Source organism: Ahaetulla prasina, chromosome 5 (genome assembly GCF_028640845.1).
Source record: "Ahaetulla prasina isolate Xishuangbanna chromosome 5, ASM2864084v1, whole genome shotgun sequence".
Classification (NCBI taxonomy): Eukaryota; Metazoa; Chordata; class Lepidosauria; order Squamata; family Colubridae; genus Ahaetulla; species Ahaetulla prasina.
The window spans coordinates 66,967,497-66,980,526 of record NC_080543.1 but is presented as its reverse complement, the minus strand read 5'-3'; the positions used below and the strand labels follow the sequence as shown (position 1 = coordinate 66,980,526).

The following is a 13,030-nucleotide window of genomic DNA, read 5'->3' as shown; positions in this document are numbered from 1 at the left end:
AGATGCACCTTTCCCCCCAAAAAAAGAGGGTGAAAATCTGGGTGTGTCTTTTACTTCGAATGTAGCCCAGCTTCTCAAATGGAGGTTTTAGAGGCTAAAAAAAGCCCCAAATGGAGCTTCAGAAAAAAAGCCCCAAACGGAGCTTAGAAATAAAGCCCCAAACGGAGCTTCAGAAAAAAATCTCCCAAACAGAACTTCAGAGACGTTTTTTCTGAAGCTCTGCTTTGGAGGCTTTCAGAGGCAGAAAAAAGTTTTTTCTGAAACAGAGTTTCAGAGGCAGGAAAAAAAAGCCAAAAAAAGCAAGGCACAGAGCTCACAACCAAGGAACCTGCTGCTAAAATTCACCTCTGGGAACAGCTGATTGGGGGTATTCCAGGAGGCCAATCCACCTGCCAATCAGCTTTTTTCTTATTTCCTCCCCAAAAACCTAAGGTGCATCTATACTCTGAAAAATACGGTAGTTTGAGTCTACATAACAAAGTCTCTTATGTCAGTTTAAGACTTTAGAGCATAGAATTAGAAGAATATCCTGCTCATATCACTAGCGTTCTGGTGAGCTAGATATGCAGAATTCCAGTCATTTAATCCCTTTATCCTCTCACATGCAGTCCAAGGCCATTCTAGAAATTTCCACAGAGGAATCATAGTTACATCTCAGGAAGAAAAGTTGCTATTATACTAAGATAAACGATAGGAGGCAAGGAGAAGAGGGAAAGATAAATCATAGAAAAAGAAAAAAGAGTGGAGGAAGGAAAAGGAGAGGAAAGATTGGAGAAATAGGAGGAAAACGCCACCAAGGGCAGCGACTCACAGCAAACTTGGCTTGCTGAGAGAAGCCCAGCTGCACCTGAGAGGTCTATCCAAAAGCCTGGAGGCCCATTGAAGTGAGGTGAGCAGAGAGGCAAAATGAACCAGCAGAGAAAAAGGAGGCAAGCTGGTGAGTAAGTGGGGCCAGCTGTGGAGCAGGGAAGAAAATCATCTGTGGGGCAGGCAGGCAAGCCGACTGAGGGCAAAGCAACAACCAGCAGAGAACAAAAAGGCAAGCTGGTGAGAGAGCAGAGCAGGGAGGAGAACTGGCTGTAGAGAGGAGACAAGAGGCGATTACTATAGGCAATCCAGGTGGTCCTGTTTGCTGGGAGAAGCAGCACACCGGCATGATGGTTTAGCAAATGAGAGCCACATGGCTGAGGAGCAGTGGTAGCGCAGCAGAAAGGAGAGCCAGCAGCAAGGGGCAGTACAGAGCCTGAGAGCAACACACAAAGCAGTGTGGAAAGCGATGGTAGAGCAACAGTGGAACCGGAGGCTGTCGGTGGCAGTGGAGCATTGCAGTACAGCAGACCAGCAACAGTGAAGCAGACCAACAGACTGGGGGTGGGGAATGCCAGGAAATAATAAAAGCAGGGAGAGCTGAATACCCGGTGGTGGCAGGAGAAAAGCAAGTAGGAAGAGAGGATAAAAAGACAACACAAAACACAAGGGCAAAAAAATAATAATCAAAGGTGAGTGGACAATAGCAAGTATGAAACATATAAAGACAGAGAAGAAAGAGATAAATAAAGCCCACAAGAAAGCAGGGAGGGAAAGGATCACAAGAAAGAAGGGAGGAAAGGAATAATTATAGAATATTCCATTATAGATTAAGAATAAACCTTGCACTTAAACCCACTCAACACTGACAATTTTAAAATTGGACAGTTTAAATGATCTGCTAGAACTTTAAATTTTTTAACTAGACAATTTTGAACTATAGAACTTTAAATCCTTAAACTAGACATTTTTAACTGTTAGAACTTTAAATTTTTAGCTAGACTTCTCCTCCCAAATGATCTGTTAGAATATCAAAATTCTAAATTGGTCATTTTTCCCTTTTAAAAATCTGTGGTTAAACTGTCTACACTTTCATTTTCAATTTTTTAAAAATCCACTCATGGAAAAAGAAACTGATACTATTGTGATCTGCAAAACATGTTCTATGTATACACTTGTGCCCATAGAATACCCAAACTATATACGTACTAAATGTAAACTAATCAAGTTACTAGAAGAAAAAGTAAAGGGTCTAGAGGAAATACTAACCACTCTGAAACTCAGCCTACAAAATGAGAAACCCCAAACCTTGCAAAAAGAATATGCCCACATTAAACATAATAATGATCAAACAACTTCTAAAAGAATTGACCCCTTAGAGGAAAAAGAAGACAGAGATAAACATGTCACTCATAGAAAAACACGCAAACCTAGTACAAAACTTTTGTCCAACCCAACCACCTCTGATGCAGCCCCACTGGTGCTAAGCAATCAATTTCATGGATTCTCCCTAGAAGAAAACATGCAGACACATAGAAAAGAAGCATCATCAAATGTCTCTTAAAAAATAGCACCATCAAATGCTTCTGTGATAGATAGAAAAATACCCCAAACCTCCCTAGGAAAAAAAAGGCAAGTGTTGTTGATAAGGGATTCAATTTTCAAGGGAACAGAACCAGCCATCTGTAGACCAGACAGTCAATCCAGAGAGGTATGTTGTCTCTCTGGAGCAAAAAATGAAGATGTAGCTGAGAATCTAACCAAAATAATAAAACTTACAAATTATCATATTTTTCGGAGTATAAGAAGCACCCGAGTATAAAATGCACCTTAGTTTTTTGGGGAGAAAATAAGAAAAAAGCTGATTGGCAGGTGGATCAGCCTCCGGAATACCCCCAATCAGCTGTTCCCAGAGGTGAATTTTAGCAGCAGGTTCCTTGGTTGTGAGTTCTGTGCCTTGCTTTTTTTCAGAGGTTTCAGAAGCTTTTTTTTCTGCCTCTGAAACTTCTGAAACACTGTTTCAGGAAAAACCTTTTTCTGCCTCTGAAAGCCTCAGTAACAGAGCTTCAGAAAAAAAGCCTCTGAAACTTTGTTTCAGTTGCTTTTTTTCTGAAGCTCTGTTGGAGGCTTTTTTTCTGAAGCTCTGTTTGGAGGCTTTTTTCAGCCTCTGAAACAGCCGTTTGAGAGGCTGGGTGGGGCTACATTCAGAGTATAAGATGCACCCAGATTTTCACCCTTTTTTGGGGAGAAAAGTGCATCTTATACTCTGAAAAATATGGTACTACCCTTTTCTACTACTACATAGTAGTAGGAGATGAATGACACGAAAAAGGACTTGAAAACAATATCGAGTGATTACAAGCAGCTAGGCAAAAAAGTCAAGGATTTAGGTGCAAAAGTAGTTTTGTGTTCTGTTAACACAAAACTACTTGTATTCTGTTGTGTTCTGTTTCATGCCCCGGAGTGCTGGAAACCCAAAGACCAGCTGGCTGGCACACGCATGCGTGCACCAGCCAGCTGGTCTTTAGGTTTCCAGTGCACGCATCAGAGGTGGTATTTAGCCAGTTTGCACCAGTTCAAGTGAACCGTTAGTGGAAAATTGGAACTCTGTGTGCCATAGGTTTGCCATCCCAGCTATAGACCACCCAATCAAGCAGAAAAAACAGATGTCCTTTTTGCTAACCAACTAAAAAATATATGTAGGAAACACACTACAATAATAATGGGGGACTTTAATTACCCTGACATCAATTAGAAGACTCCGCATCAAGAAATCAAATAGGTTCTTTACCAACCTAGCTGACAACTTTGTTGTCCAAAAGGTAGAGGAGGGAATTAGAGGGACAGCCATACTGATCTTAATTCTTACAAACAGAAAAAGTGATAGAGGGAGTTGAAATTGCAGGAACCTTGAGTGAGAGTGACCGTGTCATACTAGAATTCAACATAACGCAACCATAAGCAATAGAACATAATGATACCAGAGTCTTAGATTTTTAGAAGAGCTGATTTTAACCATCTCAGAGAGAACTTGGGAAAGATTCCTTGGATGAAAATCCTAAAGGGAAAAACAACTCAAAAATCTTGGGAAACTGAAAAATATGATCATAAAAGCCCATATCAGCACAATACCACTGAAAAAGAAAAACAAGAAATCCAAGAAGAAACCAGCATGGCTGCACAAAGATCTCTCAAACAAATTGAAAGACAAAAAGGACAAGTACAAAAATTGGAAAGACACAACTAAGGCAGAATATCAGCAGATAGCCAGAATCTGCACAGACGAAGTCAGGCAAGGAAAGGCTCATAATGAACAAAGACTTGCAACAAAAGTCGAAGATAATTTTTAAAAAATCTTCCAACATATAAATAACAAGAAAAAATCAAGGAAACGGTCCACTAAAGAGAGAAGACGGCAAGGAAGTAACAAGCAGCAGAGAGAAAGCAGAGCTGCTTATCTCATTTTTTTGTATCTGTCTTCACACAAAAAGAAACTATAGTCCAACTGTTCTGTCCCCCCACCTCAGTCCGGGAGGCATGTGAACAGACTCAATTAGCCGGCAATTTAGTCCACGGCAGCTATCAGCTCTGGCAGCAAACCAGCGAGTGTCTGCCAAGGTTTTCTTTATCTTCCTTGATGCCAGCGTGTCAGAAGCTCATTACTGGAGCAACCAGGAAGTCAGGAACAAACAGCAATCCAAGCCAAATGCTCAGTCAAATAGTCCGGCTCAAGTTTTCTCCAGTCAGTTTGGTTTGTCTGTCACGAAGTAGTAGAGCAGCCCCTCCTGCTTTTATACCCTGTGGGGTGTGGCTCCGTGACTCAGCACTTTCTAGGCCTGCTCCACCCCTTCTTCTGTTGTTCCCGACTCTCTTGTCTATGGAACCGGGGATCTAACAAGGACAGATTGTCCACAGCTGGGTCTGGAAGCATTGCCTGGGCGGGGGACAGGAGACAGAGGCTTCGTCACCTCCTCTACCTGGCCTGCCTCTGGCTCCTGGAGCTGAGCCAAAGAGGCTGGCCCTGCAGAGGGGAACCCCGACGGCCCTTCCCCCTCACTCTCTGAGTCACTTTCTGGCAGGGGGCCAGGCCCCGGGGGGGGGGGGCTGGAGCCACAACACCAACCTACCAAAAACATAACTATAAAAGACAGACTAGAAATAAAAGTTAAAATAAACAAAAAAATAGTAAGAGAACTTGATGATCTTGATGAATACAAATCACTGGGACCTGACTGATTACATCCCAGAGTTCTAAAGAAGCCGGCAGATGTCATCTCAGAACCACTGTACCACATCTTTAAAAAATCTTCGAATATCTTCCGGTGGCACCATAGGTGTTGAAGAAAGTCTTTTTAGACCGCCAGTCCCACGATCCCGTAGAGCCGCTCAGACAGCAAAAATCATCTGTCTGGCGGCTCGGAAACCTTTCCCTCAGGAGAAGAGGGAAAGGTGAACAATTGGTAGAGCTCCCCAAAAAGCCCCAGGAATAATTCTGGGGCTAGAAAGGTGAAAGCTCCCTGGAAAGCCCAACAGTGCTCCGGATCCGGGACATTTCTGCTTTTAAGCAGAACAAAACACCATGACCACCTCTGCTTCAAGATGAAGATTTAATTTGATTAAAGCAGACAGAGTAATGACAGGAGTGCTGGCAATGGCAAGTTCCAGACCTGAACTCCATTCCCAGACTGTATTTAAGAAGAACAAAGGAAATGGCACCTGCACTTAAAAGGCTGTGAAAGTGAAACTTAAGGAAGTCTTTGTTAACATTGTTGCGCTCTGAGTCTTCCTTAAATTTGCCAGATTTTACATTTACATGAAGAGATTTTAAAGTGAAAAGTGGAAGGACTATAGAATTGATTTACCTAACCCAAATACAGAGTTTATGAAAAGATTTGAAGATTTGTTGAACTTATTGAGACGGTTGTAAGGTATAAAATTAAAGTGAAAAATGGCTTCTAAGAAAACAAAGCTTGGTATTATTAAGGATGTTGGGATTTTGCCAGTTCAAATGCAACAGCTACAAGAAGATTTGAAGGGATTTTTAAAAGGTCTTTTAGAAGAAGCTCTAGACTTTCAAACCTCTGTTATAGATCAAAAATTTACGGAACTTGAAGAGGAAATATCTCAAATAAAAGACATTATTGAAACTAGGAATAAGGATATAAGGGAAGATGTGGTGGCAGTATTTCAAAGATTGTTTGATTACATGGTTCAGTTGGATGGAAGAGTGGAAGAAATTAATCAAGCTAATGTGAATTTGGAAAATAAAATAGAGGAGGTCCAGACAAAGATGAACAGGGCAGACGAAGAGTTGGTTTTGCTGCAATATAGATTGATGGAGTTTGCCCTGAGAGTGAGAGGTCTCAAAGAAAATAAGCGCGAGAATCTAAAAGATATTTTTGCAGATGCCGTTGCATGTATATTTGGAGAACAACCAGCAAAATTTGTAACTCAAATTGAAAAAATTTATTGTGTTAATTCTTGGGTTGCCAGACAGAGACAGTTACCAAGAGAGGTTGTTATCTATTTTACAACTAGGAGGATTCGGAATGAAATGTTACAAGTATCTTATAAAAATAAAATTCAAATATCAGGACAAGAGATATTAGTGCTCAAAAAAATTCCTCCTAAAATGTTAAGATCTAGAAAGGAGTTTACTTTCTTGGTGGATGAACTTAGAAATCGTCAGATGCAGTATAGATGGGATGTTCCAGCTGGACGAACAGTAAATTATAAAGGAGGAAAATATCATCTTAACACAAGAGATTTTTATACCAATGTATTAAAGGCTGGAAGTCCACCACTGCTAGACTTTAAGATGGGAAGTGAAGTAGAGATTAGAAGAAAATGGGAGAAGGAAGTAAAGCACACACAATTTAAAGTTGGGATGGCAATTGCTGAAGAAGAAACACTGGAAAAAGTAGAGGATTTAAATGAGCAAAGATTGATTCGAATAGATATTAAACGAAAAGAACAAAGAGTAAAGCAGCAGCAATATAAAGCGAAAAGAGTTTCTTTTTATGGGAAAGGGTAAATCATACTGAAATTTTTGAATATATTTAAAAAGTATTGTGCATGTGTTTAAATTTTGAAGAAGTATTTGTAGTAATGTTATTTGATTTGGGAATATAAGGGGTTGATAAAAATAGAATAAGGAATGGAATTAATTAAGTTGATTTGTTAAAAACTAAGTTATTCTGGATAAAAATTGATTAGGGGTTATATAAGGTGTTGATAAAAATAGAATAAGAAATGGAATTAGTTAAGGACTGTACGATAAAACGGGAAATTGGGCTAAATGTTAAGTTTATATATGTTAAAAATTTAAGAGGAAAATTTTGTAAAATGTCTTAGAGATGATATCCAGATTCTAAATACTGGCGTGTATGTATTTGAAACTATAATTTAAATGTTGGAGATCTGGTTGGGCTGATACTATGTATTATTATATCTGGTGGATATATAATTTGGTGGATTATACAAAATATTTTGAAGAAGAAGATAATGTTTAAGGGCGTAAGTTGATTTTAAATTTAATATTAGTAGCTAGATTACTGGCAGCGCAATATTGGAAGATGGAACATTTGCCTATCATTGAAGACTGAATGGTAAAAGCAATGAACTTACTGGAGAAGGCGGAAATCTCAGCATACTAGAAAGACTATCCACAAGAAAGATGTATATTGGAAAGGAGAAGATGGATCAATTATTTTTAAAACAAATATTGGATTAAGAACTACCAAATAGCTATGAATGAATAGAATATACTGTATATTTTCTTTTTTCTTTTTTTTCTTTTTTTTTCTTTACTATGGAGAAGGGGAGTTAAGGTTGTAGGGGATGGATGGGAGTCTATTGATAGTTTGTGTATTCTAGCTTATGATTGTTAGATATTATACCCTGTATATTGCTCTGGGAAGTCTGGGGGATTGGGTGAAGGGGGAGGGGGGAGGGGAAAGGGTGCGGGTTGGTGGGAGGAGGGAGGGGATGTATGGGTAAAAATTTTTTGTAAAACTTTTAAATAAAAAAAAAATCTTGGAACACTGGTGAACTAACAGAGGTCTGGAAAAGAACTGATGTGGTTCCCATCTTCAAAAAGGGCGGGGTGGGGGGTAAACAGACCCAGGAAAGTATAGATCAATCAGCCTAACATCAATACTCTGGAAGATACTGGAAAAGATAATAAAAAAACAGATCTGCCAACATCTAGAAACAAATAAAGTAATAACTAGCAGTCAGCATTGGCTTTGTTAAAAACAGATCCCAAGATTTTCTACAAGTGTCAATTATGTGACTTTAGAAACTTGTTTTTATTTATTTTAATTTAATTTTAAAAAAATTTTTGCCTAACCATGGATACTGCACTTTCAAACAAATGCAAGATGCTAGATTGCAAATTTTAAATGAGCTTGTTCTCTTTGATTATAAATATAAGTAGATCAGCAAAATGGTATTAGGACTGCTATCAAGGTGATGAAATATTAAAATGTCCTCATGCTACTAAAGTATTTGTCTTAGATTCGAATTACTGCTGTAATATCATTTCTGATGTGTAGTTTCTCCTTTTTTATTTATGCTGTATCAATATAAATTAGAAGGTTAATTTAGTGCAATTTCTCCAGGGGGAACACCTTTCCCTCAGATAGTCATCTTCTTGGAGACATAAATGGGAACATGAAAAATGCTGAAAGTCAAAGCAATGCTTCTACTCCACTCTATCCAAGGTCACCAGCACTGAGTGCACGCAGCATGACTATTGACTACAGCAGGGTAAGTTGACTGGTGCAAAAATGGATTGGTTGAGAAATAATCGTTTCATAGTGGCAAATCTAGAATCTGGGTTTACTTGTTTTCCTCCAGTCTTTTAAGTATTGGACAAAGACATGGTGGAGGAAACAAATCGAGATTGGATTGCTAGTCTTAATATATCTGTGTACATTCCTAAAATTGATTCTGGTTTATTTCTTATATTCAACAAATCATGCTTAAAGTAAATTCTGAAATATTTGTACAAACAATGAAAAGTTAGAGTTATTGGCTTGAACTTGGGTGGGCGTTTGCCTCCTAGACTGTAACTAGTGTTTTTTCATATGTTAAAGAGTTTTCTTATATGTGTGACACATGAAATATATGTTGTTTTATCTGAGCAGGATTCTGAATTAGAAAACAACATTGTTATGTCTATCAGTGAAAGTATCCCTTCAGATTTGTCAAAAAGGCATCATAGGAAAAATTCTAGAACACCTTCTGTGGCAATTTCTAGGACATCTTTAACATCTGGTGAGCTTTCAGTTACTGATACTTTGATATACTTGTGAATTGCTATTACTATCTCTTTTCATTATTTCAGTTGTTTTTTTCCTCCCACAGTTTTTCTCCTTGGGGAATGTTTTTTTTGTTTTGTTAGAATTGCTAAAAATTAGCCTTCTACCAGGTCAGACAACTTTTGTCATTCTAAATCAGAGATGTAGAATTTCTATCAATTTAGGGTTATATTGACAGATGCGGTTTGGCTGAGGACAGGAAGAGAGTTTATATGGACCATATTTTTGGCTTACCTACTCTTACTTTTACTCTTACCTACTCAGACACACCAACAACAGCCAAGCCTCCTACAACTGACCCCATTTCATTGGGTTCACAACCCCTAGTGATCACAGAAAAGGAAGTGCAGGACCTATTTCACAGACAAAAGCCAGGAAAAGCTCCAGGCCCAGACAAGATAACTCCTTCTTGCTTAAAAGTCTGTGCTGACCAGTTGGCCCCCATCTTCACCCACATCTTCAACAAATCACTAGAGATGTGCTATGTTCCTTCTTGCTTCAAACACTCTACCATCATCCCAGTGCCGAAGAAGCCCACTATCAAGAAACTGAATGACTACAGACCAGTTGCTTTAACATCTGTAGTCATGAAAGTCTTTGAAAGGCTAGTGCTTTCCTACCTGAAAACCATCATGGATCCACTGTTAGACCCCTTGCAATTTGCATACCGAGCAAATAGATCAACAGATAATGCTGTTAATATGGCTCTGCACTACATCTTACAACATCTTGAATCTCCAAAGACCTATGTAAGGGTCCTCTTTGTAGACTTCAGTTCAGCATTCAATACCATCATTCCAGACACTCTTCTAACTAAGCTAAACCAACTACAAGTACCTGAACAGACTTGCAAGTGGATCACAAGCTTCCTAACAAACAGGAAGCAGCAGATAAAGCTAAGTGAGATAACTTCAGATACCTATACAATTAGCACAGGGCCCCCCCCAAGGCTGTGTGCTCTTCCCACTTCTCTTCTCTCTGTATACCAATGACTGCATCTCCAACGATCCATCTGTTAAACTACTGTGATTGGTCTCATTCGAGACAATGACAAATCTGCATATAGACGTGAGGTCGAACGACTAGCCTTGTCGTGCGACCGTAACAATCTGGAACTGAACACACTCAAAACTGTAGAAATGGTGGTAGACTTTAGGAGAAACCCTTCCATACTTCCACCTCTCACAATACTAGACAACACAGTATCAATAGTAGAAACCTTCAAATTTCTAGGTTCTATCATATCGCAAGATCTAAAATGGACAGTTAACATCAAAAACATCATCAAAAAAGGACAACAAAGACTCTTCTTTCTGCGCCAACTCAGAAAGCTCAAACTGCCCAAGGAGCTACTGATCCAGTTCTACAGAGGAATTACTGAGTCTGTCATTTGCACCTCTATAACTGTCTGGTTCGGTTCTGCAACCCAACAAGAAAGACACAGACTTCAGAGGATAATTAGAACTGCAGAAAAAATAATTGCTACCAACCTGCCTTCCATTGAGGACCTGTATACTGCACAAATCAAGAAGAGGGCCATGAAAATATTTACAGATCCCTCACATCCTGGACATAAAATGTTTCAACTCCTACCATCAAAACGACGCTACAGAGCATTGCACACCAGAACAACTAGACACAAGAACAGTTTTTTAGCCATCACTCTGCTAAACAAATAATTCCCTCAACACTGTCAAACTATTTACTAAATCTGCACTACTATTAATCTTCTCATCGTTTTCATCACCAATCTCTTTCCACTTATGAGTGTATGACTGTTACTTTTTATTGCTATCATTAAGAATTAAATTGCAACCTATGACCATCATTTGTGTTGTAAATGTTGTACCTTTGATGTATTTTTTTTCTTTTTTCTTTTTTCTTTTTCTTTTATGTACACTGAGAGCATATGCACCAAAACAAATTCCTTGTGTGTCCAATCACACTTGGCCAATAAAATTCTATTCTATTCTATTCTATTCTGTTGTGATTGCAGAAACCATCAAAGGGTAATGATTGGGTACACTTTTTGTAATTCTGATCTGGATCCTAACGCAGTATTATTTATTTAATTGCCAGTGGCTCTTCAGACATAAGTCACCTGCTGCCTGATTCTTATAACTGAAGATGAAGAAGGCTGAATGCAGATTCTCAGTCATTCAAGTCATGTTGTCCCAAAGGGTTTTTTTTCAAGAGGCAACTTTACTTTCTTGTTTTTCTATGAAGATGTTTCACTTTTCATCCAAGAAGCTTCTCCAGCTCTGACTGAATGATGGGAGAAATCCTTCCATTCCCCATCATCCAATCAGAGCTGAAGAATCTTCTTAGATGAGAAGCAAAACATCTTCAAAGAAAAACAAGAAAGTCCAATTGCCTCTTGAAAAAGCACCTTTGGTATAATATCTTCTATATAGATTGCTAATACATTATACATGGATTTTCCTTATATCTTGCAGATCATAGTAGATCAGAGAGAGATCTCAGTGGATCCTTTTCAAAAGGAAATGAAGATACTTTAAGCTTAAGAAGTAAATCTGTACCTGGAGCACTGGACCATGATGTGGTGAGCTGGAAAGATTCAAATCTTACAAATTAGAATATTTTGACTCTTTTATTTTACCAGTAATAATAAATTTCTCATTTGACTAATTCCAGTAATTCAAATATATGTCACAGTTTATATCAAAAATACAATAAAAATAATAAAAATGTAGGGGCTTTTATATGAAGATAACTACAAATATACCCTTGCAAGAACCTTGTATAATAGTTAGGCTGAAATGTCATGAATGGCCCCAGCATCCAATTACAAAGAAGATTGCATTTCCTCATTTAATTTAGGTGCAGGATAAAGCAGGATGACACAGTCTGATTCTGCTGAAATCTCCCAAACTTCAGCCCTTGGCCCAGTCAGAGATCTGCACCAAGCACAACTGTCAACACATGCTTTATCTTTTGAAGTGAAGAGTTGCAGTTGGCAGAACTCAGTTTAATACAGAATTTTAATACAAAATGGAACTCAATCACTGTCAACTGCTCCATGTCTATAACAACCATAAGAGCAGTTGCATGGGGCTTTCAATCTTGGAAGGCAGAGGGTAGCATTTCTCTTCACTTTTCCATCTTTGCAGAGCCTCAGCTTGGTTTATGAAAGGATCAGCCACACTATGGGACACAGTTTGAATAACTCTGTGTAATGAAACCTTTTTGGGTATAATTTGTAATTATAAGGTAGAGTTTCAGCTGCTATCATTAAGTATGGCAGGCTAGATGTTCACAATAACTGGAGATATTTCAGACACTAAAATGCTATGAAAGACAAAAAGTGAAACAGGGTGAGATACTGAAGCTAAGATAAATGGTTTTATTTAAACAGCAACAGAAGATAGTTTTTAGTCCTCCACTCAACCCCTTCCTAATAAAATATCATTTTATTCCTTAATTGTGGTTATATGCCTTGCTTTTCCATTAGGATTACCTGAATGAAGCAGAAGAAGATATGGATGACCTTATAGCCTCTGACCTTTCCAAAAGGCAAAGTAATTTGGCAAGTGGATTTTCCACAGTAAGTGGAATTAAATTGTTAAATTTAATTAAATTTAATTAAATACATTATGTTATTAAATACATACCAATTAAATACATATGCATGACTTTCTTGTACTGTTCTTCCTACAGCATATTAGATTTTTGATGCTTGGACCATGTTCATTTCTAATATATTTTATTCTGTTGTGTTTCATTCCACAGCTGATTTTTAGCTTCAGTTCTCTTGTTTTAGTACTGGTAGCTTAAATGCCATTTCCATTATTTGGATTTTTAGAGACTTTAATGTTTGTTCAACAAAAGCATGAATGATTGCAGGTCCTGCTAGCTTCCAATAAGCATAGAATGTTGGC

General features: G+C 38.3%; 1 protein-coding gene across 7 annotated transcripts in view; it reads left to right on the top strand.

The window, feature by feature from the left end:
* The window catches only part of SYTL5 (synaptotagmin like 5), a 187,050-nt gene that overhangs the window by 101,897 nt on the left and 72,123 nt on the right, over positions 1-13,030 (top strand). For 6 of the 7 annotated variants that reach the window (XM_058184449.1, XM_058184452.1, XM_058184447.1 and 3 more), the window contains 4 exons: positions 8,430-8,577; positions 8,958-9,087; positions 11,588-11,694; positions 12,604-12,696. In XM_058184449.1, coding sequence (XP_058040432.1) covers positions 8,430-8,577; positions 8,958-9,087; positions 11,588-11,694; positions 12,604-12,696 — 478 coding nt within the window. The remainder of the gene's footprint in view (positions 1-8,429; positions 8,578-8,957; positions 9,088-11,587; positions 11,695-12,603; positions 12,697-13,030) is intronic. The other variant, XM_058184448.1, reaches the window with a different exon arrangement.